Source organism: Gekko japonicus, unplaced genomic scaffold, assembly GCF_001447785.1.
Source record: "Gekko japonicus isolate JY-2015 unplaced genomic scaffold, Gekko_japonicus_V1.1 scaffold124, whole genome shotgun sequence".
Classification (NCBI taxonomy): Eukaryota; Metazoa; Chordata; class Lepidosauria; order Squamata; family Gekkonidae; genus Gekko; species Gekko japonicus.
This window is the reverse complement of record NW_015174847.1, coordinates 599,106-624,390: the sequence shown is the minus strand read 5'-3', so window position 1 is coordinate 624,390 and position 25,285 is coordinate 599,106. Positions and strand designations below refer to the sequence as shown.

General features: G+C 44.4%; 1 protein-coding gene across 3 annotated transcripts in view; it reads left to right on the top strand.

The window, feature by feature from the left end:
• GTDC1 (glycosyltransferase like domain containing 1) overlaps positions 1-25,026 on the top strand; it is a 318,983-nt gene extending 293,957 nt beyond the window's left edge. For all 3 annotated transcript variants that reach the window (XM_015424489.1, XM_015424490.1, XM_015424488.1), the window contains 3 exons: positions 502-572; positions 1,280-1,371; positions 23,681-25,026. In XM_015424489.1, the coding sequence (XP_015279975.1) occupies positions 502-572; positions 1,280-1,371; positions 23,681-23,764 (247 nt within the window). In that variant the 3' untranslated portion in view covers positions 23,765-25,026. The remainder of the gene's footprint in view (positions 1-501; positions 573-1,279; positions 1,372-23,680) is intronic.
• The last annotated feature ends 259 nt before the right edge of the window (positions 25,027-25,285 follow it).

Sequence of the window (25,285 nt, the reverse complement as noted above, 5' to 3'; positions counted from 1 at the left end):
ATAATAATAATAATAATAATAATAAAGTATCATTGTTTTTGGAAGATCTTATGGTTGTATAAATGGGCTGCAGGCTTGCAGTGACTGCTCTGTGATGTCCATCCGTTGGTATTAGTGTTTGACAACATTTTGAAGGAGGGTATTGTGGGAAATGAGTATTGTGGGGTCTTCTCTCCAGTTGCTGTGAAGAAAAGCTGGCCAGTGGCCACACTTTGCCATGTCTGCTGATTATAAAAACGTGTTGAGCAGCATTTTTTAAAAATACAGAACTGTGCTTTGATTTATTCAGTGAACAAAAACATATGCTCACTGTTCTGTTCTATGTAATTCATGTGATCAATAAAATTATCTTTAAAAAGAGCAACTTTGGCGTTTAGGGAGATTACAGTGAAGTATAGTGGATATGATGTTGCAGCCAACTTCTGTGCTGTTGGCCACAAGTAAATTTGGTAGCTCCATAATGTAATAATAGTTAACTGCTATGGATTTTCTCCTTTTTAGGATAGAAGCTGTGTATTGTAGCTGTTATCCACTCTGTCCCAAGGCTTTGGTCTACCCAGAAATGTTTCCAGGTAGTTTTGCGCCTAAAAATTTATTTTTCTGTTGATGTTTTAATTCATGGTTAATTTTAAAATACAAAGTTTGACAATAAACTTAAGCAAGAGCAATTGTTGATTTGGCAAGCTACCATGTTAGTGCTGAGGAATTTTTTAAATGTGTTTTAATACATTAGACGAAGTTTATATTTACCATCTGTTCTTTCAAGATAACACAAAACCAAGTTTTGAAATAGCATTCTTCATTGTTAGCATACACGGTCTATAATGATAGATTTTTGTTTAAAAGGTCGCTGTGGCTGCAATAGCTTGCAGATTTTTTTAATAACACACAGAGAGAAAAATTGAGGCCTGAAAAATCATACCAAATTATTTAAACAATTTAATACTTAATAATATGCAACCATGCTACAGGATACACACTAATGTAGTACCAGTCCTTTGAAAAATCTCATCACTAAATGTATCACATATGCATTGTGTTACATTAGAATAATGTATTTTAATCACCCAAAGGAGATGTCTAAACAGCACAACTACACAGTCTTATTTAGCATTAAACATCCTTGTGAGCTGAGGTAACCTTATAAAATCATGCTTAAATAATGTAAAACACGAGGCGGCACAGAGCAATATGCATTTTTAATTAGTAAAGTGACTAATATCGAGTGTGTTCTTTGAGGTTTTTGTTTCATTAAAAATGTATCTGTTTTTTCCTGCAGCTGAATATCTGTATTCTACACCTGAACAGCTTTTTAAAAGGCTTCAGAATTTCTGCAAGAGACCAGATATTGTAAGGAAACATCTCTATAAGGTATTTATTCAGAATAAGTATTACATGATATTGTGTTATATTGAAGATAACAGACAAAAATCCTCTTTCCCCCTCCCCCCCAAAAGAGAGGAAACCAGTAAACATTTAATTAACATCCTAATGTTTAAAGGAAACATGCTAGGGAGGGATATTAGTTGTTATACTAACAAGGATTAATTACACTAGATGCCAGTTGTATTAACCTAGGGTCTTATGAAATACGCACACTTAATGCATGCTGCATGCTTTTTTAAAATTTATTGTTTTCTAAAATGACTGTCCTCCATGTTTGGACTCAAGAGGTTTATAAAAATGAACCTAGATTAATTTAATTCATTAGTTTGAAAGAAAAGTAAAAGAAAGAGCCTACAATTATACTAATGAGGATAAGACTAGCTTCCTGTCCTAATGTAATCCTATTGGTAATTTTGTTCAGGTGACTGTCCAAGTGAATATCCTCCTATTGCTTTTCTTCTCACTCTGCACTAGACTATTTAGATAATTTGAGAGACTATTTATAACCCATTGCACCATCAACTTTGGAAGAATTGGGTTTTGTTTTTTAAGCACAATTCTGCCCATGTGAACATGTGTTGGTTAGGTGCCTGACTCTGGAGAGCCATTTTTTGGGCAGAATTAGGTCATGTGGTGACTGGATACTACTCCCAAATACCAGCAGCTCTGTGTTTCTTGTTTTTCTCTCTGTTAACTAACTCTATTAATATAAAATATATTCTCATTTCCCAGAAGTGGTAGTCAACATAGTAGCATTAAGGGTGGGAAGTCTTGCAATGTGATGACATGTTAGAATTTAAGCGCAACCATGTGGGGTCAGACCAGTGGTCCAGTGTCCTGTTTCACACATTGTCCCCAGAAGGCTGGCAGGCAGAAGATTGGATTTATACCCCACCCTTCTCTCACAGTCTCAGAGTGGCTTACAATCTCCCTCCCTTCCTCTCCCCACAACAGATGCTCTGTGAGGTAGGTGGGGCTGAGAGAGCTCTCTGAGAACTGCTCTTGAGAGAACAGCATCTTTCCCAAGGTCACCCAGCAACTGCATGTGGAAGAGTGGGGAATCAAACCCGGTTCTCCGAGATTAGAGTCGGCGCACTTAACCACTACACCAAACTGGCCAAACAGAGCCAAAGCCTCCTGCTGCTGTTGCGTCTTACCAATGGTATCCAGAGGGTTTTGGTGCTCAATTCCATTGAGTCCTTGTAACTAACAGGCATTAATGAGCCTATCCTCCATAAATGTGTCTAATCCCCCTTTAAAGCCAACAAACTGCTGGCCATCATCATATCCTGAGGCATTCTTGAGAATTCCACAAGTTAATTACTCTGAGAGAAGAACTGCTCCCATTTGTGTTTCCTGAATCTACTGCTGATGCCTGTGAGTTCTAGCATTATGGAAGAGGGAGAAAATGTTCTCTCCATGCACATGCTCTGCCCTGTAAATATTTCATAAACCTCTATCATATCTCCCCAACCCAATAATTTTTCTCTAAACTAAAAGTCCTTAAGCTCCTTAGGGAAGGACTTGACTTGACAGCAGCACACGTGAAAGGGATCTAGGTCAGGGGTGTCGATCTCATTTGTTATGAGGGCCAGATCTGACATAAATGAGACCTTGTTGGGCCGGGCCACGTGTGTCATAAAATGTAATGCCAGGTAGCAGATATATAAACTTTATAAAGGACAGTAACACAATTAAAGGTTTTTTAAACTTTAAATAAAGCATGCTTAAAACACTAGCATTTTTGCAATATTTTGTCTATTTAACAGTCTCTGATAACTGACACCTCTTGCTCTGAATTATTGCATCCAAATGTCTGTGCTGTAGCAATCTTGAGTATGCTGTTCAGGTGTGTATCTGTAAGCTGCAAACCTACAATGATGCAGCAGAACTGGAAGAAGAAGCAGAAGACAGCCAGTTCCACTGCGGGCCTGATAGAGGCCCTCCAGAGGCCTGATCTGGCCCCTGGACCGCATGTTTGACACCCCCTGATCTAGGTGTTTTGGTTGATCACAAGCTAAACATGAGCCTGCAGTGCGATGTGACTGCGAAGAAAGCTAACGCAATCTTAGGATGCATTAACTGAAGCATTGTGTCCAGATCATGGGAGGTGGTAGTTCTGCTTGATTCTGCTATGGTCAGGCCTCACCTGGAGTGCTGTGTCCAGTTTTGGACACCACATTTTAGGAAGGATGTTGACAAGCTCGAGCATGTCCAGAAGAGGGCAACCAGGATGGTGAGAGGGGTGGAATCCAAGGCTTATGAGGAAAGGCTGAAAGATGACCTGCAAGGTCCCTTCCAACTCTAACATTTTATGATTCTATGATTCTACAACCCCTTTTTCTTAGCTGCCTTTCTCTGCCCCTTCTCCCTCTGAGAGGAGGACATCTTGATGGGTGTTTCCCACCCTATCCTTAGGGAGGCAGGAACCAAAACTTCACTTCCTGTCCTCTTGGTGGGACATGCCCTCAATTCAGTTTCTCTTCCTGCCTCAGTAGGGAGAGCAGCACGAAGTTGGCACTCGTGCCTTTTTGACTACTTTCTGTTTCTACTGGCTTTCTGCTTTTGGCCTTAACTCTGTAGATGTTCCTCCTTCTCTGTGCCTCCTCCCCCGCTTGTTCTCTTCTACCTTTTTTCTTTCCTTGACTGAACTCCCCCCTGACGCTCCGGCCTGGAACATGTCAGACCAGGGAGACTTGAACTGATTCCTCTCAGAAAAAGAGAGGGAAAACGCTCTGCCGCCAGCACAACTCAAATGGGCAAACTTAAAGCTGCGGCCTCTACCTCCGCCGGCACTGCGGGTCTCACCGCAGCACAAGGAGAGCGCACCAAAAAGCGGCCCCATTCTCCGCCCGCATAGAATTTTCCTTTTTCTCTGCTACATTTCACATTAGGTTGAGTCCTGATAGACAGACAGACAGACAGACAGACAGACAGACAGACAGACAGACAGAGATAATTATCAAAATTAGGGGGGAAATTGCCCCTGAATGTGCATCACTTGATATTGAAATTTATTTGCCACACTGTTGCCCACTCACCCAGTTTGGAGAGATTCTTTTGGAACCCTTCACAATTTGCTCTGGTCCTCTCACCATCCTAACTAATTTGATGTAATCTGCAAATATACAGTGCAATTTTAAACAGATTAAGATTATTTGAAGAAGTGAGCAGTAACTCACAAAAGCTCATACTCTATCACAAATTTTCTTAGTCTTTAAGGTGCTGCTGGATTCTTACTCTTTTCTGTTGCTACAGACAGACTAACACAGCTAGCCATCTTGATCTATCTTTAACAGAATTACACCGTTCTGAGCCCATTGAGCTGAATGAATTTAGAAGGGTGTAATTCTGCTTAGAATTGTACTGATAGTAACTTCAATACTTAGCCTCAGTTCAGGAACATATTAAATAGTACGGGTCTAAATACACTACTTATTTGCTTTCAATTAATCCTGTTATCTGTTTCCTGTAATTTAACCAAATTTTAATCCAGAAAGAGGACCCATAATTTTATCCATGGATTGCTTAGTTTACATGGGAGGCTTTGGTGAGAAACTTTGTCAAATGTTTTTAAGAACTCCCAAGTACATGTAGGCTTGGATCTAAACTAGTTTTTCCATGAGTGCAAGCAGGGCCGGCCCCAGCTTATTTTGCACCCTAGGTGGGGATCCCTTCTGGCGCCCCCCCCCCACCGGCGCCTCCACCAATTAAAAAAAAATAAATGCATTTTAGGAAGAATGAAAAACACAAATAATCAAGAAACTCCCAGAGTACGGGGCCGGGTGCAGTTTGGTGCCCCTAAGGGCCGGCTCACTCTAGGCGATCGCCTAGTTCGCCTAGTGAGTGAGCCGGCCCTGAGTGCAAGGATGTCCACCCATGGAACGCAACTTTCTTTTTTGGGGGGGACAGAGGCCCCCCAGAAACAGGATTTAGGGGGCATTTGAGGCACCCACAGAGGGTAAAGGAGGAAAAATCACATTCTGTGAGTGGAAATTCTTGTACCTGTGGCAATACTAGTCTGGGTCCAAGTCATAAAGTCTACTAGATCATCCTTGCCCACCCATTTGTTAAAACCCTCTCAAAGAACTGTGAAAGTTGGTGAGGCAGGATTTACAGAAACCATGCTGATTCTTCCTCTTCAGGAGGGCTTATTCTTCTATGAGTTTAATGGCTGTGTCTTTAATAACAGTTTCCATCAATGTACTTGGAAAAGACATGAAGTCAACTGGCCTATAATTTCCTATATCTCCTCTGGATCTCTTTTTAAAAATTGGTGTCATATGTGACTAGAAAGGAAAGCAATATTTGCCATAAGTTGCATATTTTTGTTAGCAGATCAGCAATTTGTTTCTGAATTTTTTTTAAAAAAAATCTTGTTTGTCTAATATTTTTAGCAATATGTTCTTAATATTCTCTTTTCAAGTTATATTTGTTTAGTCACAGTCAGGCCTGTAGCCAGAAAATTTTATTTGGGGGGGGGGGGGGGCGGGACTGCGGGCATGACATCACTTCAGAAATCACAAAAATAATAACATAAAAATAAATCAAATAAAAGGGTGACAAGAAAAGCAGGCGAAAGGGCCCCCTCCCCCTCCTTTCCCTTTTCCCCTTTCCCCTTTCCCATAAAAGCTGCACAGTAAAGTATGGCTGCTGGGGAAAAAAATAAAAGCTCTTTAAAGAGTAAAAGCCCTGACCTGGATAGCCCAGTGAGGGGCGTGCGCGAGTGTGCATGGGGGGGGGGGAGTAATCCTTTTACCGATTCTTCTTGAAGGACAGGAGTCATGTTCTTTTTTATTATTATTATTATTATTTCAGTTTTATTACAAACATTCCATATTTCAATTTACACACATTTTAGAGTCCTTATACCTAGTTGCATATCCAATTACTACTATATACATATTCCATTTTACTTTACATGCTTTATCCAATTATATCCCCTTGTCCATCTTATATTTTGTATCTTTTGCTCTTTGTCTTGTAATATTAAACTCAAATTATCCATTTGCACTAACTCAAGGAGTTTAGTTATTAGGTCTTCTTTCGAGGGGACTTTATCTGTTTTCCAATTTTTGGCCACTAAAATTCTTGCAGCAGTTACAATATATACCAACAGGTAAACATCTTGTTTAGCCCACCCCTTCGGGGTTACAGTCAATAAATAAATTTTAGGTACTAATGGAACATTTAGATTTAGTATTTCAGAAATAATACTTTGTACCATTTTCCAGTATTTATACATTTTATCACAGCTCCACCACATGTGATAAAAGGTCCCCACATTAGATTTACATTTCCAACATTTATTGGATGCTTGTGGATAACATTTTGCAATTTTATCTGGGGACCAATAGCATCTATGGAACATTTTATATATATTTTCTTTATAGGAGATGGATCTCATAAATTTAGCAGTTTTCCATACTAAATCCCATTGGTCAAATTCAAGCACCTTTCCCATACCCTGCATCCATGAGATCATGACAGCTATCATGTTTTCATCCAATTGATAATCTTCTATTAGAAATCTATACAGTTTTTGGATTAATTTATCGCTAGATGAAAACCAAATCTTATCCAGTTGTGTTATTATCTTCAAACCCTTTAACTTATCTTTACCATATCTGTCACGCAGTAATGAACGTTCCCACCATGTTCTGATGCCTTCTGATCGCCTGTTTTCAGATGGAAGAAATGGGCATTGGAGGGAGGCTGGGGGTGTTGTTTACCCACCACAATCGGGCAAGGCGGACTGCTTCAGGATGGTGCAAGCCCCAGTGCTGCTACTTGACACCTCGGCCCACAGCCTGGCAATGATCACATGATTCCGGGTGACAAATAAACATGCAGATCCTTCCCACTTCCTAGTTCAGCAACCCACAGCAGGATTTCTGTGTTTGAAAGAGTTATGCCACCCTCCCTCCCCCGCAGGCTTCATTCCCACAGAGAAAGAAAATCCCTTCCCCTTTCAGCCTCCTTTGACTTGCAGGCTCGATTCCTTCCAGCAGCTTAGAAAGCAAGAAGAAGAAGAGGAGGAGGAGATTGGATTTATACCCCGCCCTTCACTACCCAAACGAAGCTCAGAGCGGCTTACAATCTCCTTTCCCTTCCCCTCCCCACAACAGACACCCTGTGAGGTAGGTGGGGCTGAGAGAGCTCTGACAGAAATTGCTCTTTTTCAAGGACAGCTGTGCCAGAACTATGGCTTGCCCAAGGTCATCCAGCCAGGTGCAAGTGGAGGAGTGGGGAATCAAACCCGGTTCTCCCAGATTAGAGTCTGCGCACTAAACCGCTACACCAGTGAGGAGGCATGGCTAATTTGGTGGGGGCGTCACCCTCAAATACCCACCCATGGCTGTGGGCCAGGTCAGAGTCTGTGTTCCTTCTTGTTCACTTAGTATGGGCAAGACTTATACTTTGCCTTTTGTAGCATCGTTATTTTATATTACAGGACATTCCTGAATGAGACTGAAAAAAGGGGAGAAATCAGGCTGAGTTTTATAATACCTACTTTTGAGTTTGTGTGAAATAAAGTACATAAGCATACGTTCTGTTACAGTTTGATCTTCTCTGGTGAATAAGCTTCCTGGGCTTCAAATGCTGTTTCAGCCTTTTTATTTTGTGGTCCAGTATGTGAAGCAATAATTGGAAGAATTTTTACTGTTTCAGTCCAGTGAGAGACTTAAAGTCTGTGAATAAAAGCAAAAGCCATGTGATACCTTTCCTTATGACCAACCAAAATGACACAAGGTTGGTCCAAATAAAAGGGGTTGTATAAGTTTTGTTTTTATATGTGGGTTTTAATTTGGAAAAGATAGTTACCCACAATCTCTTAAACTCTGTGCATTCAGATTGGACCCATGCCAGTTTCCAAATATCACTTGTGCTATAACGTTGACATTTCCCTACTCTAATGTGCTCAGTCAAAGTTTGCCTCTGAAGGCTGCTCACATGTGTCAGCTATTGCCACATGTGGGAGCCTGCCCCTCAATTGGTGGTGAAGAGAGGGGAAACCAGTATTACAGAGGGAACCAACATTACAGTGGCTCTTCATGGTGTGTGTTGGATCTTTGAGAGTCCTTAGGCATAATTAAGTTTACTATTTGCATGCTTGGAGCACATTAAATGACTGCAGTAGTGCTCTCTTGAGCTTGCTGAAGTCTGAACTTGAGTGTCTGCTTGGTGCAATATAAGTCCTTTTGGTTAAAGCCAATAAGACAGGTTGGTGTTAACCGGAGGAGGGGGTGGTATTTGAATTTTCTGCAGTCATCTATCAGTATTTTATTTTCTCATCTAGCTTCAGCTGTTGGGACAGAGTGGAAATTAATTCAAGCAGCTGAAGCAGAATTCTTTGGGGGAAGTTTTATTGAAACTAGTGGACACAATGAACCTGGTGTTGTGTCCGCGGACTGCCACTAGAGGTCTGCATGCATAATCCCTAGCTTGGCTCCACAAACAATAGGGGCCAAGGATCCTAGGCCACCTTTAGTCCACCTATAGGAACTTTGGCGGGAGATTTAAACCCTGCAATGAGACTAGGGGTGTGTCTGGGGAGAGTGTATATAGTTGGCCGCTGCCGGCCAGTTTTTGTCTTTTGTGTGAAGTCAGGGGTCATTTCGTAGAAAAAGAGGTGCAGGAGCTCATTAGCATAACTCATTAGCATGACTTATTTGCATATGCCACACCCCCTGAGATCACCGGAAGTGTGTCAGAAGGCAACAGCTCAGGCTCCACTGGACTGTTTTGGATGGCTAGCTATTGGGGGGGGGGACATATACATCTGTCCTCACAGAGGAGGGAGAGCTTGTACCTGAATAAAACTTGGTCTTAAAAGTGTTACTGGACTGTTTTGGATTGCTAGCTGGTGGGGGGACACAGATCTGCCTTCACACAGGTCTGTGCAGAGAGAGAGAGGGAGGGAGGGAGAGAGGGGGGAGGGAGGGAGAGAGAGAGAGGAAAGAAAGAAAGAAAGAAAGAAAGAAAGAAAGAAAGAAAGAAAGAAAGAAAGAAAGAAAGAAAGAAAGAAAGAAAGAGGGAGGGAGCAGGGGGCGGGGCTTGTAGCATGTCCCTGCCCCCTGGGCTCTTTACTGCTGGCGCTCCACTCCTGTGTGCTCCTGCAGGAAATGACCCCTGTGTGAAGTACAATAAACACGACTTGTTTAGCATGTCGTAGTCCGAGTCTCCATTCTGCGAACCCAGTACTTTACATGCTGCGAACCCAGCCTTATACTGAGTCAGGTTATTGGACTGTCAAGGTCAGTAACTCTCACTGGCTGTGGCTGTTCAGAGGCTCAGGTAGAGATCTTTCACAGTGCCCACAACCTGAACCTTTTCACTGTAGATTCAGAGAACCTGTTGAGAGCCTGTAGTGGTCAGGAGCACAAACTCTAATCTGGGAGAACCAGGTTTGATTCCCCACTCCTCCACATGCAGCTGCTGGTGTGACCTTTGGTCCATCACAAGTTCTTTCAGAGCTGTTCTCCCACGAGCAGTTCTCGAAAGAGCTCTCTCAGCCTCACCTACCTCACAGGGTGTCTGTTGTGGGGAGGGGAAGGGGAAGGAGATTGTAAGCCGCTCTGAGATTCCTTCGGGCAGTGAAGAGCAAGGTATAAATCCAATCTCCATCTCCTCCTCCTCCTCCTCCTCTCTTCTTCTTCTTCTTCTTGCAAAACTAATACGCTACCACAGAGCTAGGGCCATAGGCAGCGGTGGGGCTTTAGGGGCTGAGCCCCTGTTGATTAGGGGTGAACCCCAGTGCCAGCAAGTCCCCGGAGCCCCCCACCAGCTACTTGAGAAATATTACTTTGAATTTAAGTTCTGCCGCACCACTTAGAGAGGTTAGACTGCAGCTCATGGGGTTGGGTGAACAGCTGGCAGTCACAACTGCCTGAAAAGGACAAGGTCAGGAAGTGAAGAGCTGCAAGGGAGGGAGAAGTTGAGCCCAAAACCACTGCTCCCAAGCTATGCTTTAAAAAGTAAAAGGGGCAGGGTGGATGCCGTTCCAGGCGCGGAAACTTAAGACCCTTTCTTCCCCTCTCTCACACTTTATTCAGCCTTTCGCCTTGCCCATGAGAGCCTCTGGGAGAAGGGAGCGCAGACCTGGGGGCTTTACTCTCGCTTTCCGAATCCGGGGTGCTGTCCTCCTTTTCTTCCCCCTCCTCTTTTCCTCCTCTGCCTGCTCTCATCACTTGCCAGAGCAGAAACAGCAATGGCGGCAGAAGCAGCAGGCAGTGTGTGAGTCTTGGCAGCTGAGCACCTCAGTTCAGTCATGCCCTGAACCTCCCTCCCCCTCCCCCTCCCCCTTCTGTAAGCGGGGAGTACAGGGTGTGAAAGTGGAAATGGCGGCGGCGGCAGCAGCCTTCTCTTCATGGAAGAGACTCTCAGCAGCCACTGCTTTATTTTTATTATTTTATTTATTTTCATTTTATTATTTTTGTGACGTCATGCCCCCCGGTGCCCCCTCCACCCCAAATTTTCTGGCTACAGGCCTGCAGTGAGCCACAGCCCTTCCCCAACTGGGAATGAGGAACACTTTGCACACCTCCATTCATTCCAGCAGGGCTTAGGCCAGTGGTGGCGAACCTATGGCACGGTTGCCAGAGGTGGCACTCAGAGCCCTCTCTGTGGGCACACGTGCCATCGCCCCAGCCAGGCCCAGACCATCATTAAAGTGTCGGATTCTCTGCTAAATAATTTTAAGTAAATGAAAGCATTTGGGATTGTTTTCTTTACTTTGTTTGGATCATCTTAAGTTAATGTATGAGTTGTTTTTTCTAAAGTAAAACCTCAGTATTCAGGTTAAATTGCCGTGTTGGCACTTTGCGATAAATAAGTGGGTTTTGGGTCGCAGTTTGGGCACTCGGTCTCTAAAAGGTTCGCCATCACTGGCTTAGGCCAACCAGTTTCCCCATGGATTGTACTCTAAATAAGCAAATACATTACACTAGTATCAAGTAACTGGGTAGGTAATGCTAGTGGTAATGTTACCACTGAAAACAATCCTAAAAATGTAACTGGCCACATGTTCCAGTGTAATGCACATGCTATCATGTTCCCTCCGTCCCTCAGTTATATTTGTGCCTTCTCCTTCCCTCAGCTGTATTTCCTGCACTTTCTTGCCCCTTTCAGCACATTTGTGAAAGGGGTCAAAATAATTTAGTTTGATTTTATCTGCAACCTAAAAATGGACGTTTACATAAGGACGGACCAAATGAGAATGTTGCTTCTGCAGGAAATGGTTAAACTTCAAGATGGGGGGAAAAAAGAGAGACAACCAAAAATGCAATTTAACACCCAATTTCAAGCTCATTATCTTTCATTGTCTATTAACTTGGCAATGGTTCAGAAGGTAGCTCATAATAGTTTAAAATGCTGACTGAACACTTCCAGTGCTCAGCGTTCCTTCTTGAGTCAATACTATTGCATAGCTGTATGGGGAAGCTTCAAAAAGAAAAACAATCCTTAATTTTTTTTTACCTTGACATTCACTCATTCTTCAAGTTCAGTTAAATAGTTTTGTTTCACATGGATCACCTTCCTCGTGGCTGGGAAGCTGCATCTCTTGCACATAAGAACTGCTGGGGGCCCTAAACAACTATTGATATTAAAGAGTGAGATTTCCAGAAAAGGGTGCCAGAAGAAGAGATATGCGTTGTAGCGTCCCTAGTAAGTAAAATGCTTTATTTCCTTCAATTGTCTCCTTTGGAGAATGCTGAATTATGTATAGGTAGAGTTACCACCAAAAACATGGAGCAGTGTATCACATCACTTTGGGCAGCGCCTTAATAACTCCTGCTGAATGCAAGTTTTAATTGCTGGTACTATAGCAGCAGCAAGGCATTGCTCTGGATGGAGGAAAAATGAATACTGTCACGGGGTAGTGGTGGTGGTCAAATGTAAACCTTGATTCAGACACCTGATATAGGTAAGAAATGTACTTGCTTCATGCGTGTGTGTAAAGTGTCATCCAGTTGCAGCTGGTTTATGATGACCCCATAGGGTTTTCAAGTCAGGTCAGGGCGCTCACTTCTTGAACTTTGTTAATGTTGGATCACATTGTGGAAAGTGAATCTGTTCCTTTTGTTCTGTGCGATTTTGGTGCATTTATCATACATCCACACCCCAGTCCTGAATCCTGTCTTTCTGTCAATCCTTAATATGACCAAGACATGCAAGTCAGCAGTGGGATTATGAAGATGAAGGTCTAGATTATGCAGACTACTTTTTAAATATATTTGCAAGCTTGTTTTAAATCTGAATGTGCTGCCTTTCAAACAAACACTCAGTGTGGCTTATAATCGCCCCTATAAAAGCATAGCAAGCAGCAATTCAAATCTAAATGTAATCAAATCAAGATGAAGATACAATGAAGGGAAACAAAAATAGGGTATGAATTGGTTCTTAGTGGCTTCAGTTGAGTTCTGTGGGTCAAAGTAAGCAGGCTACATCTGGAACACTTTGCCACAGCTTCAGATGCTGCCTGCACTCTTAAGGGCACACCATCTTCTTTTTGTCAAAATGACGATGGTTTCTAGCCATCATTCAGCATGTAATTCCGCTTTACTTTCAAGGAGGTCAGTGCTTTTCTCACCCTCTGTTTTCTGTTCTCAATGCACCTGTGAGGTGTGTGATGCTGAGAGAAAGTGGAGAGCCCAGGATACCCCATGACCTTTTATATTGGCTGTACAGGGGATACTTAAGTCCCCCCAAAAGTAAAAGAGTGTTCCCTGTGCATGCGCAGAGAATGCACTGGGAACTGGGGCTCGCTGCCATTGCAGGGGGCGGCGGAGAAGGCTTGGCGGGCCCCAGAGCTGGGAGCTGTGCAGGCTTCAGTTCTGGGGAGCGGGGGAGAAGGTTTGCCGAGCCCAGTGGCTGGGAGCCATGCAGGCCTCACCGCCGGTGCCAAGGGGGTGGGGGAGAAGGTTTGGTGAGCTCGGTGGCTGGGAACCATGCAGGCCTTGCCACTGGTACTGGGGAGCAGGGGAGAAGGTTTGGTGGGCTCTGCAGGCCCACCTACTGGGCTCACCTGTGACTGCTTCCTCCTCCTCCTCCTCCTCCATGTGCAGCTCCTGCTACTTCCCCCCTGTGAGTATCGTGGGTTCCCACTTCTTGTATATCTAATTCCCAAGTGAGTCCCCTAACTGTGGATGTCTAAATCTGCAGATGGGAGCACAGTCAACCTAAACAAGTGTTTCAACAAACTTGGGGGACCCCCTAGGTTTGCAGAAAGATCTGACAAAAAAAAATCATTGGGGGGGTTTAAACTCTCCCCCAAATGAAAAGCAGACAACACACCTTTAACAGTCCCAGCAGCTCCTGCCTGGAGCCACACCAAGTGAGCCTTGAAAAGACGAGGCCTCGGTGGGCTGCCCAGAACCACTGAGAGAGGTAGGGGGAGACTCTGCTGGCTCACCCAGAGCAGCTCTGGGCAAGGCACAGAGAGCGGAGGGGGGGAAGAGTCTCCTTATCCAGGTGAGCCACAGGGAGCAGTGGGGTGAGGGGAGACTGCTGGCTTATCCGAAGCTGCTCCAAGCAAGCCGCAGAGAGCAGTTGGAGGGAGGCAAGACTCTGCTGGCTCACCCAGTTGAGCTACCAAGAGTGGCTATGGGGTAGAGCCTCAGAGTTGGGGGGACAGAGAGAAAAAGAGAGAACATAAGAACATAAGAGAAGCCATGCTGGATCAAGCTAATGCCCCATCTAGTTCAACACCTTGTGTCACACAGTCGCCAAAACCCAGGTGCGATCAGGAGGTCCACCAGTGGGACCAAAACCCCAGAAGCCCTCCCACTGTTGTCTCCCAAGCACCAAGAACACGGAGCATCACTAACCCAGGCATAGTGTTCCATCTATAACTTGTGACTAATAGCCACTGATAGACCTCTGCGCCATATGTTATCCGATCTCCTCATGAAGCTGTCTATGCTTGTAGCCGCCACCATTTCCTGCAGCAGTGAATTCCACATGTTAATTAGTCTTTGGGTGAAGAAGTACTTCCCTTTTGTCTGTTCTAAACCTACTGCTTGTTAATTTCATTGCGTATTAATTTCATTGGGTTCCATGCATTCTTGTATTGTGAGAAAAGGAGAAAAGTACGTCTTTCTCTACCTTCTTTATCCCATGCATAATTTTGTAAACCTCTATTACGTCACCCCTCAAACATCATTTCTCCAAGCTAAAGAGCCCTAACATAGGGAAGGTGTTCCAGCCCTTTAATCATTTTAATTGTCCTTTTCTGCACCTTTTCCAATGCGATAATATCTTTTTTTTGCGGTGTGCTGACGAGAACTGCATGCAGTATTTCAAATGAGGCCATATCATAGATTTAAACCAGGGCATTATGATACTGGCTGATTTGTTTTCAGTCCCCTTCCTGATAATTCCCAGCAAAGCATTTACCTTTTTTATTGCAGTCGCACACTGGGTCAACATCTTCAGAGAGTTATCTGCCACGACTCCAAGGTCTCTCCTGGTCAGTTACTGCCAGTTTGGACCAGAGTTCCCTCTAAGCTGAGTTAGTGTGAGCTAGCTCACCATTTTTTAGCCTCTGGCTCACACATTTTTCTCTTAGCTCAGGAAGGATGGCTCCAGAGCAAACTAATTTATGCAGTAGTTAAATCGCTCACTCACAACTTTAATGTCTGTAGCTCACAAAGTAGAATTTTTGCCCACAAGACTCCACAGCTTAGAGGGAGCGTTGGTTTGGACCCCATCTACATATACTTATAGTTAGGATTTTTGGCTGCAATGTGCATTATTTTGCACTTCCCCACATTGAACCTCATTTGCCACATTGACATCCTTACTGGTTCTCACTGCCCTGATCAACCTAGTGTCATCCACACACTTAGCTGCTTCACTGGGGTAGGGGGACAGAAAGCGAGAGTGATGAGGTGGGAGGAGACAGAGAGAAAAGGAAAGTGGTTGGGGTAGGGGGCAAAAGGAGAAAGGGAGAGTGATGAGGTGGGAGGAGACAGAGAGAAAAGGAAAGTGGTTGGGGTAAGGAGAAAGGGAGAGTGATGGAACACCAGGTGGCAGAAGAAGAGTTGTGGTGTAGCGGACAGAGAGAGTGACAGGCATGGGGGAGAAAGTAAGAGATGGGGTGACAGGACAGAGAACGGGTGAGAGGCAGAAAAGTAGGGGGGGAGAGGCGCACGGGGGGGGGGGGAATGCCCCATGGCCACAAGATTCTTGCAGGTCCCCACTTTTCTAATTGAATTCATAAGAACTTTAAAATGTTCGGTGAGTCTGACAAAAACCTCAGTCCCCACTGCCACTAGAAAGTTTAATCTATCCTACCCCTGCAAAAAGCCTGATTTTGTTTTAGTTATCTTCTGGTATTTCTAAAATATACTTAAAACAACAGGCACCTGCTTGTCCATGGGTGGGCTTGCTTGCCTGGCTGCCCACCTGTAATGCTATTGCCTTTGTGGGCCTGGCTTCTGCTCCTTCCACCCGGACAAACTCATGGGGGAGAATCTTGCTTGCCTGTCCATCCTCGTCCTCCTCACTGTTCTGTATGCTGCCTGCCATTCTACCATGCCCCCCCCCGCCACTGTCACCCATCTGTTCTCCTTCTGGTGGGGGGGGATGGTGGCTTTTGCCCTGCCCATCTGCATCACTGCAGCCCATCTGGTTCAGCAGCAGTGGCAGCTCCCTTCCTCCTCTGTCTCCCAGGTGGTGTAAGGCGAGTGGATTCTGCTGAGTCAACAGAGGTGTGTTGTTCACAAGCAGAAACAATGATCCTCCATTTAGGGGGATTTAAATCCCCCCTTCCTTTAAAAAACCCATTTTCTTATTTTTCTGCAAACCTGTAGAAAAATCTCTGTTGTCTCTGTATGGCCCCAATCTGCAGATGTAAGTATCTGCAGATGGAGCCATCTTGAGAAGTAGACAGGGGTCATTTCCTGCAGGAGCACACAGGAGCGGAGCTCCGGCAGTAAAGAGCCTAGGGGGTGGGCTCATGCAACAAGCCACACCCCCTGCTCCCAGCAGCCCTCAGTCAGAGCAAGAAGCAACCAGGTACGTTGCAGAGCCCCATCCCCACCCCGATCCAAAACAGTCCAGTGGTACCTTTAAGACCAAGTTTTATTCAGGTACAAGCTCTCCCTCCTCTGTGAGCACAGATCAGCCCGTTCCCCCCCCCCAATAGCTAGCAATCCAAAACAGTCCAATGGAGCCTGAGCAGTGGGTGTTGCCTTCTGACACACTTCCGGTGATGTTAGGGGGTGTGGCATATGCAAATAGGTTATGCAAATGTGTTATGCTAATGAGCTCCTGCACCTCTTTTTTTACGAAATGACCCCTGGAAGTAGATATAGCAGTGCTGCAAGGAAAAGGAAATTCCACTGTTGTGGGACAAGGGCCACTATCCCTTAAGCATGTTCATGATGTCCTAACTTGACGCACACATTTCTGAGAGTATGTGATAAGTACACATAGGGCTCACAGTACATGGGGCTTTGGGGGGAAACCTGTGGAAACATGGTATGCCTTTAGGAACTTCTGGAGAATTTAAATTCTGTTGCCGAACTCAGAGAATGTGGTTGGTGGTGGTGATTTTACTCAACTGATACGAACAACTGCACACTGCACAACTGTATTTTTGCACTGAAATGAAACAATTTCCTGAACCAAAGTACTTACAATTACTCAGAGTCTCCCTATTCCCACCTTCAAGCGCTCTTGTTGTTCTGTTCCCAGGGAGATGTGTTCCCTCCTTCACGACAGTTGTCCAGACCATGAATCCTCTCTTCCAATCCATTTTAGAAAAGCCTTACCAACACTAACTTATCCCTGTTTATTTCCAGCCCACTACATGTGGACAGGAACCAACTCTATTCCTACTGTAGACTCCCTGATCCATAGTTTGCCTAACCCCTTTTTAGACTTGGGGGGGGGGATTGCATAAACACCCCCCCCCAGTCTTATCACTCATAAAGTGTCTTCAAATGACCCAAACCCTTCAGCATTCTACAGTTCGACCTTCTGGTGTTCTGTACAATTCCGAGGTATAACCAGGGCTTTTTTCTTTTCCTTTTTTGTAAAAGAGGTGCCAGAACTCTCAAGAGGAAAATGAAGTTTTCAGTCTGTATACTGAAAACTCATGAACTTTTAAACATTTTAAAAAGAATTTTGTCAACGAGGTTCTGGAACTCCGTTCTGGCACATTCCCCCAGAAAAAAAGCCCTTGGTATAACTGAGTTATAAGTGAAAAAAAGGAATCGTGTTATGTTGGATCAGTTTCTTCAACATATATGGATGGGAGGGGGAGCTGAAGCCACAAGGAGTAACCCCATAGACCACCATGCAATTGAAGTGTGATAACCACTCATTCTTTTTGGCTCTTCTCTGCTCTCACAAGTTCTCTGAAATTCAAAATTTCCTATGTGATGGGATGATATCCCATAAAAGCAACACAAAATTAGACGAGAAAGGGGGATTTTTTTTAAATTTTACACATTTTGATCACTTGGGGGGGGGGAGTGCTGCCTAAAAGTAACCAGAATATAAAGTGTAACTTTTGGGTAACTTTTGGGACTATTACTGCAAGCTTATTAATAATGTAATCTAAAACAGTCAACTGTTGGAGGCAAAGGGAAGACAGAATTATGCTTGCTACAAAAAAGGCTATCAACTTTAGCAATAAGGCACAAAAATCTTCTTCTGTGGGTGAAGCCTTGGGCGCGCCTTGTTCCTTACAAAGTGGAATGTATTATCGAGTTAGGGTTGCCAGGTCTGGGTTGGAAAATACCTGGAAACTTTGGGGGTGGAGCCAGGAGAGGGCGGGGTTTGTGGAGGGGAGGGGCCTCAGCATGGTACAGTGCCATAGAGTCCACCCTTCAAAGCAGCCATTTTCTCCAGGGCAGCTGCTCTCTGTCAGCTGGAGATCAGTTGTAAAAGCGGGAGATCCCCAGGCCCCACCTGGAGGCTGGCAACCCTATATCGAGTGTCAAGGTCTATCTGAACACAGAGCTCCAAGCATGTTGCATGGTTTAGTGGCCCTGATAGTGAAAAGCAAAGGCTCCTCAAAGCATCTCCCATGAAAGCAGACATGTTAGATGACCTTTGCTTTCTGAATCTAGAAAATAAGATAAATCGTGGTTATTTATTATTTATCATATGGCAGAGTTACACACAGGAAGCATCAGAACAAAGTTTGAGTCCAGTGGCACCTTTAAGACCAACGAAGTTCAATTCTGGGTATAACCGAGAACTGAGAGTCTTAGCGTGTGTACATATACATTCCTTCAGATCCATTGAAACAGACTTCCTCAAATATTACATGTAGAATGGAGGGGTTAGTAGCCAGGAAGAGTTAATTAGAGTCAAGATGTTTCTAAATAAATAAAACCCTGCTCATTGGATTTGTATAAGGTCATTGCACAGCCCAACAGTTGGTGAAACACCTTCAGTGAGCAGTAGATTTGCACTCTGGCCTTTCCCCCACGCCAGCATGGTGTAGTGATTAAGAGGCACAGACTCTGATCTGAAGAACTGGGTTTGATTCCCTACTCCTCCCCTTGAGGCCTGCTGGGTAACCTTGGGCCAGTCAGTTCTGTCACAGGTCTCTCAGCCCCACCTACCTCAGAAAGTGTCTGTTGTGGGGAGGGGAAGGGAAAGGAGTTTGTAAGCCACTCTGAGACTCCTTTGGGTAGTGAAGGCCGGGGTATAAATCCAATCTCTTCTTCTTCCTCTTAACAGATGTGAGAACTAAGTTTGAGTCCAGTGGCACCTCTAAGAGCAACAAAGTTTGATTTCTGGGTATAAGTGAGAACTGAGTGACTTAGCATGTGTAGTGAGATAAGAAGCTGCTATCTCTGTTAAGACCTAGGGTTCCATTGTCCTGAGTGTTGCAATAATTTATAATTCAGCAGTCTCCCATTCCAGTCTGTTTCTGAAGTTCCTTTGCAATAAAACAGCTACTTTGAGGTCCCCCTTGAGTGTCCTGGGAGGTTGAAGTGTTCTCTTACAGGTTTCTTGGTTTTGTGATTCTTGATGTCAGATTTGTGTCCATTTATCCTTTGGCATAGGGTTTGATCTGTTTGTCCTATGTAGAGAACTGAAGAGCACTGTTGGCATGATAAGATTTTCATGATATCATCCATAACGTGGTAAATAAATACAATATCTAAACAGTAAAAAATCGTAACCCAAGTCTAAAACCATTCTCCAACAAACTAGCAACAGAAGAAGAAGAGGAGGGGGGAGGGGGAGGAAGAGGAGAAGGATTATTATTTTGGATTTATACCCCGCCCTTCACTCGGAGTCTCAGAGTGGCTTACAAACTCCTTTCCCTTCCCCTCCCCACAACAAACACCATGTGAGATAAGTGGGGCTGAGAGAGCTCTGAGAGAACTGCTGGTGAGAGAACAGCTCTGACAGAACTATGGCTTGCCCAAGGTCATCCAGCAGCAGCAAGCGGAGGAGTGGGGAATCAAACCTGGTTCTCCCAGATTAGAGTCCATGCATCTAACCACTATACCAAACCGCTACACCAAAAATGGGGGTGGGACCAATCCTATAAAGCAATAAGACAACACTGGAGGTGTTAATTAATATAAATGGGATCCCCTCACAATTCAAATCCTACTAAACCTTCGTTTGCACCAGAAGATGGCCAACAGCAACACTGGATATAGGGAGAGGCAGAGTATATTCCATAGGTCGGGTGCCATCACCAAAAGGGCGGGTCTTTCATGGTGGCCCACTTTACATCAGAAGGCAAGCGGATTTGAAACTCTGAATGTAATGTCCAGTCAGGTATATATGGGAGTATATGGAAGGAGGTTAGTTACTGGGAATAATACAGTGCACAGGATTGGAGCTAACCCAGTACTTGTGACCCCCCTTATACATCCCCGTTTGCATGTAGCAGAGATTACATAGAAGAGAAAGCTCTGCAAATGGGGTAATCACTTTTTTCAGTCCAGTGAATAAAGGCATCCATGTGACTGTTCTAATAACAGCAGTTGTCATTAGGGCTACGCAATTTTTTCACTGTTTTGTTTGTTTGTTTGTTTCAGTTTGTGTCTATTGAACTGGAAACAAATGTCAGGTTTCCCGAAAAACCCCAGATCCCAATACTGCTGCAGTATTCAGATCAGGGATTTTGAGGAAAACCCAAATTTTGGGGGTCCAATAGACCTGAGAAGAAAAAGGGTGGGGGTTGCACACCAGAAGCTGTGCTAGGGGGGAGCAGTCTGCTCCCCATGGGCACGACTGATCCTGGGCTGGCTTCTCATGCAGCCTGGTTTAAACCAGGCTTTACAAGAAGCCAGACCCAAGCTGAGCCAGCGGGGAGCTTTCAGTTCCCTGCCGGCACAGCTAATTCTTGGGCTGTCTTCTGCAGTCCCTTTAAATTTTAAAGGGACTGCAGTAGAAACCCAACAAACAGCTGAGAGCCAGGAGCAATCTGTTCCTGCCTCTCTGCTGTTTTTGGATCTACCCAGTAGTTCCCAAATATATCCAGGATTTTTTCAGGGATTTCCCCCCCAGTTTTGTGGGGAAACTCGGATACATTTGGGATGCTGAAATGTACCCCAAAAATACTGATAAGGTATTTTTAGGTATATTTTTGGCTCAGATAGATCCGAACACACGCCCCTGATTGTCATCATCATCCTGTGGCTACATCCATTGCCAATTTATAATGCTGGCTAGAAAACCACCGGAATACTGTGGAGTGCAATTGTGCCACATTCCAATTCTTTGTACGGCTAACTGGGCATTTGGAAGAATGGACTGTGTCGAGCCGGGTTGGTTGTGTGCAGTTGGAGGATTGCCTTTAAGCAGGTCAGCTTTAAAATTCTCCTGTGTGCTTCTTGTTCTAGCCCAGAGGGACCAGAATGAAAAGAGAAGGTTTGGCGGTGCATAAAGTACACTCAAAGGTGCAGTAGGATGAAATGTTGCCTTAGTGAGTAGCGGAACCTTCAATATAAAAGCAAGGGCATCAAACTTTCTATTACAGAACTACACTGGGAATACAAGCTTCCAGAATTCTTTAGGGAGGGAATTATAACTGGCTGATGAGTTAGAAATGTCCAAGAAAGGGCATCTGAGCACACAGGGAATAGGGTAAGAGTGGAATCTATTGAGCCCATTGGAACATGGCAGGAGGGGGAGGAAGGAAGAAAATAGTTTTTAAAGGGATAATCATTTAATTTTATAAAAGGGACATTAAAGCTAGATTGCATAAGGCACTGGTGACCTCTTTCTTACTATTTAAATGCAGCCAGTCTGCATTAAGCAGTCCCCCCCCCCCCAAGGATTCCTATGTTGTCTGACTTTTCCTCCCCAGATGAGAGGATTTAGTTGCATAGCTGAAGACACACTTAGAGGGTAAAATCTCTCCAGGTAGAATCTTTTTGCATCAGTAGGTCATATCGATGCAACTGTTCATCACAACACCAAGAGTAGGAGGTCATGCAAACAGACCTTCCACTTTCTGCTCTTTTCCTCTTCATCCGGGCTGTTTGGATTTGTGCTGCTGTGTCTCTGACTGGCTGTCACTTCCCAGATACTTACATTGCATTGCCACTGACTCTTCCCTGTCCCTGGTCTCTTTTAGGCAGTAAAAAGCACTCTATGCATGTAGGGTGGAAAAGGGTCAGACTCTTTGGCCCTGCCTCTGGATATCCGTGCAGACAAGCAGACTTGTGTAACATATGTGGCCTTTGGCATGTGCCATCAGGACCTGGCTTTTTGCATGAGATCCCAACTGGTTATGTTGTGTGAGAATGCAGTCACTCCATCCATGTTGTTGGCATAACAGTGACCACCAGCATTGCCTGTCCCCGGGCGCAAAGCAGCCACATTGCACAGGCCTGATAGAGCCAGGATCATGAACCTTCTTGCCAGGATGTATTCACTAGATCAGGAAAGGGAAGCGGGGTGAGAAGGAGTTTAAAGAGGATCAGGGGAATAGCCCAGAAGACAGGCAGTTGGTGGGGGAGGGGATAAGATTCCTGGAAAAAGACCCCAAGTGGCAGACAAGCCAATGTGCCTAAAAAGCTCTAAGTCACTATTGGGGAGGGGGTGTTGAATTAGGAGGCCAACTTTGCATTTGGGGCAGCGGTGGGGAGGGGAGGATCACAAAATAATAGAGATGGAAGAGACTAACAAGTGTAAGCATTTGCTCACCCTCTCCTCTGTCTCCCCCCCCCCCAGTTCTATAGACATGTGTTTACAATGCTTACAGAATCTGCCTGTTTAAAAGGCAATGTTTTTTGGTAGAATGGGTGTTTATCTAGTAATGCAATGGGTCACTGTAGTTTTACATACACCAGCAGTTCCAGGACTGCACAGACATTGGGCTGTGGTAGGGCAGCTGACTGCTGTTAATGTGTGCATGCGTACTGTAGGCTAGGAATGAAGTATACAGGGTCCTTTTGTGTGTTATTGATCTATATTGTGTAATGAAATAAGAGCAGGGACATCTGGCATTCCTAAGGGGAGGTTACTTCCAGAATATTAAAAGGAACTGATAGGTGGATCCACAAAGCAAAACCAAATTCCTTGAATGTTGGGTTGGGTTTTGTTTTTTTGTTTTTGCTTCTTTTTGTTTTAAAGTCAAGAGCCACCAACATAGATCACTGCACAAACATCAGTAAGGAATCTCTCTTTGCTACCCCAGGGTCAGATGTGAACCTTCACTTAGTGAGTGGAACGTGTCTTTCTGCGTCTGGCCTCTTTTCAGCTTCCCATAATTATTTAATGATGCGTATTTTTAAGAGAGTCCAAATAAAGTTGTGTTAAACCTCATGACAGTGTCATATTTTAAAGCAAAATGTTTGCACATGTCCTGCTGTTAACTTGAGCAGTGCTTTGCCTGTGGCTGTTTGTCTGCAGGAGTGGAAATCTCTCTCTCTCTCTCTCTCCCCCTCTCTCGCAAAGGGATGGAGGGAGACAAGGTAATGAAATAATCAGGCATGTTCTTAAAAGCTTTCCCAGTCTCAGGTAGACGCCTCTAAGAGCAGCAGCCCAGCCTGCCTGATGTCAGGTAAGCTGTTTGAAGCAGAAAGCCCTTGTTTACAAAAGACATTTTAACCTGGGATTGAGCCTCTAATACCTTGATCCAATCAGAGGGCAGGATTTTCTGATCCTGGTTTTACAGCAGTATTTATACTATCCAAGCGATTTCAGGATAAACCTCCAAAGGAGAAAATTGTACTTCTATATATTAATCAAGCATGTGACGTGGAATAGCTTGCTTTCGCTTTTTTTAAAAAAAGAATAATTCTCCCTTGATGATTATGTTCATGTTGTCTTCCCCCCCCCCCTTTTCCTCTCACAGGGAGAGATGGCTCAGTTTTCTTGGGCAGCGCTCCGTGGTAAATTCAGGTCTTTGCTCACAACAGAACCCAAGGAAGATTTGTGACAGCTGGGGCTAAGTCACAAACTTGCAGCCCAAGGCAGACTCTGTGGAACTTTCCAGAGTGTGCCCATATTTACCTGATCAGAGAGAAAAGAAAATCTGCAGAGGAAGCTCAGCTCGGCTGCTTGTCATAGCTGACACAGAGCCATCTGCCACAAACCTGTGGCGGCTTCAGATCTCCAATCCCTGCCACCACCCTGACTCAAATTAAATACAGATTCTGAGAGACGTTACGATGGTTACACATGTCCTCGGCATCACATGGAGGAGACTGTTCGGGGAGGGGGGGGGATATGTGGCCTGTTGTATAACTGCGCTCATGTATCCCATATGTGGTGCCACATTGAATTTCCGGTTGAATCTGTTTTTATCCTTTGTACTGGATTACTTGGTGCCTGAATTCTTTCTTTTCTGCTGACGTGATGGCAGCCAAGATTACAGCTTCAAACACTCGCCTTTTTGGCTGGCTTTCTACCTAGGTTGCCAGGTTATCGTTGGAGCCTCACTGTGTCCTCTGTGGGCCACAGGGTCTGAAAGGAGGACCAGAATCCTCCTGGACTAATTGGGCAAGCCCCGTATGAATGGCTTGGAACTAAAGGGCTGTTTATGCACATTTCCTTTCTTCCTCCCTCTCTCCTTCTCCCTCCCCCCTCCTTTTGCAAATTAATGACTCTGTGGCACAGGGGTTTTTAAGTGAAGGTATTAATAAGGGGTCTGGCAGGTATTCCCATGATTCACAGAACTACATTTGCATTTAATTAATCTTAAAGAAAACTGCAAGATAAACAGCTGTAATTCAAACTAGCATGGGAAATATGCTACATGGTGCCATCTACCCGACAAAAGGAAAGCAGAGACACTTGTTTTATTTCTCTCAAGGTTGACGAACAAACAGCCATCCGAATGGTTCCAAAGGTGGTGGTGGTGGTGGGGACACAGGTTTTAACGTTACTGCCTGGTTTGCTTTAAGAAGGGGAGGGGTGCTTTGCATCCAAATAACAAAACCTGAGCTTTAAAAGAACAAAGCACAATTCCAGCAGTTAAGCAGTTGCCTTTGTTTATTTGTGTAAAATGTTTCTATCCCGCCTTACCTCCTTGGACTCAGGGGGTGAACGGTGTAGCAACCAAGTTGTGAAGACATAAATAATAATCCAATTAACAAAACTAAAGCAGATTCAAACACACCGTTTGGCCATTTTTTAAGCATGTGTCGATGTGATTTTGTTTTTGAAGATTCAGATTGTACAATGCATCTTTAATAAAGTGCCCACTGCAATGTTTAATTAGCATATCTCATTCATGTATAAGTGTGTACATCGATCTGTATGTTTATCGCTGCACACATCCCTCTGTCAGAGTTAAAAAAATACAGTTGGAGTGTTTATCTGATGTGTAACATCTGTTTTTGCAAATTATCATTGTGACGGCAATTCCCTGAAAATTCCAGCTGCACTGTGGACAGGCGATGCTCAAGAGGAGGTTGCCCTCTAACGCGCCCCTTCCAAGCTGTCCTTTCTCTTTATT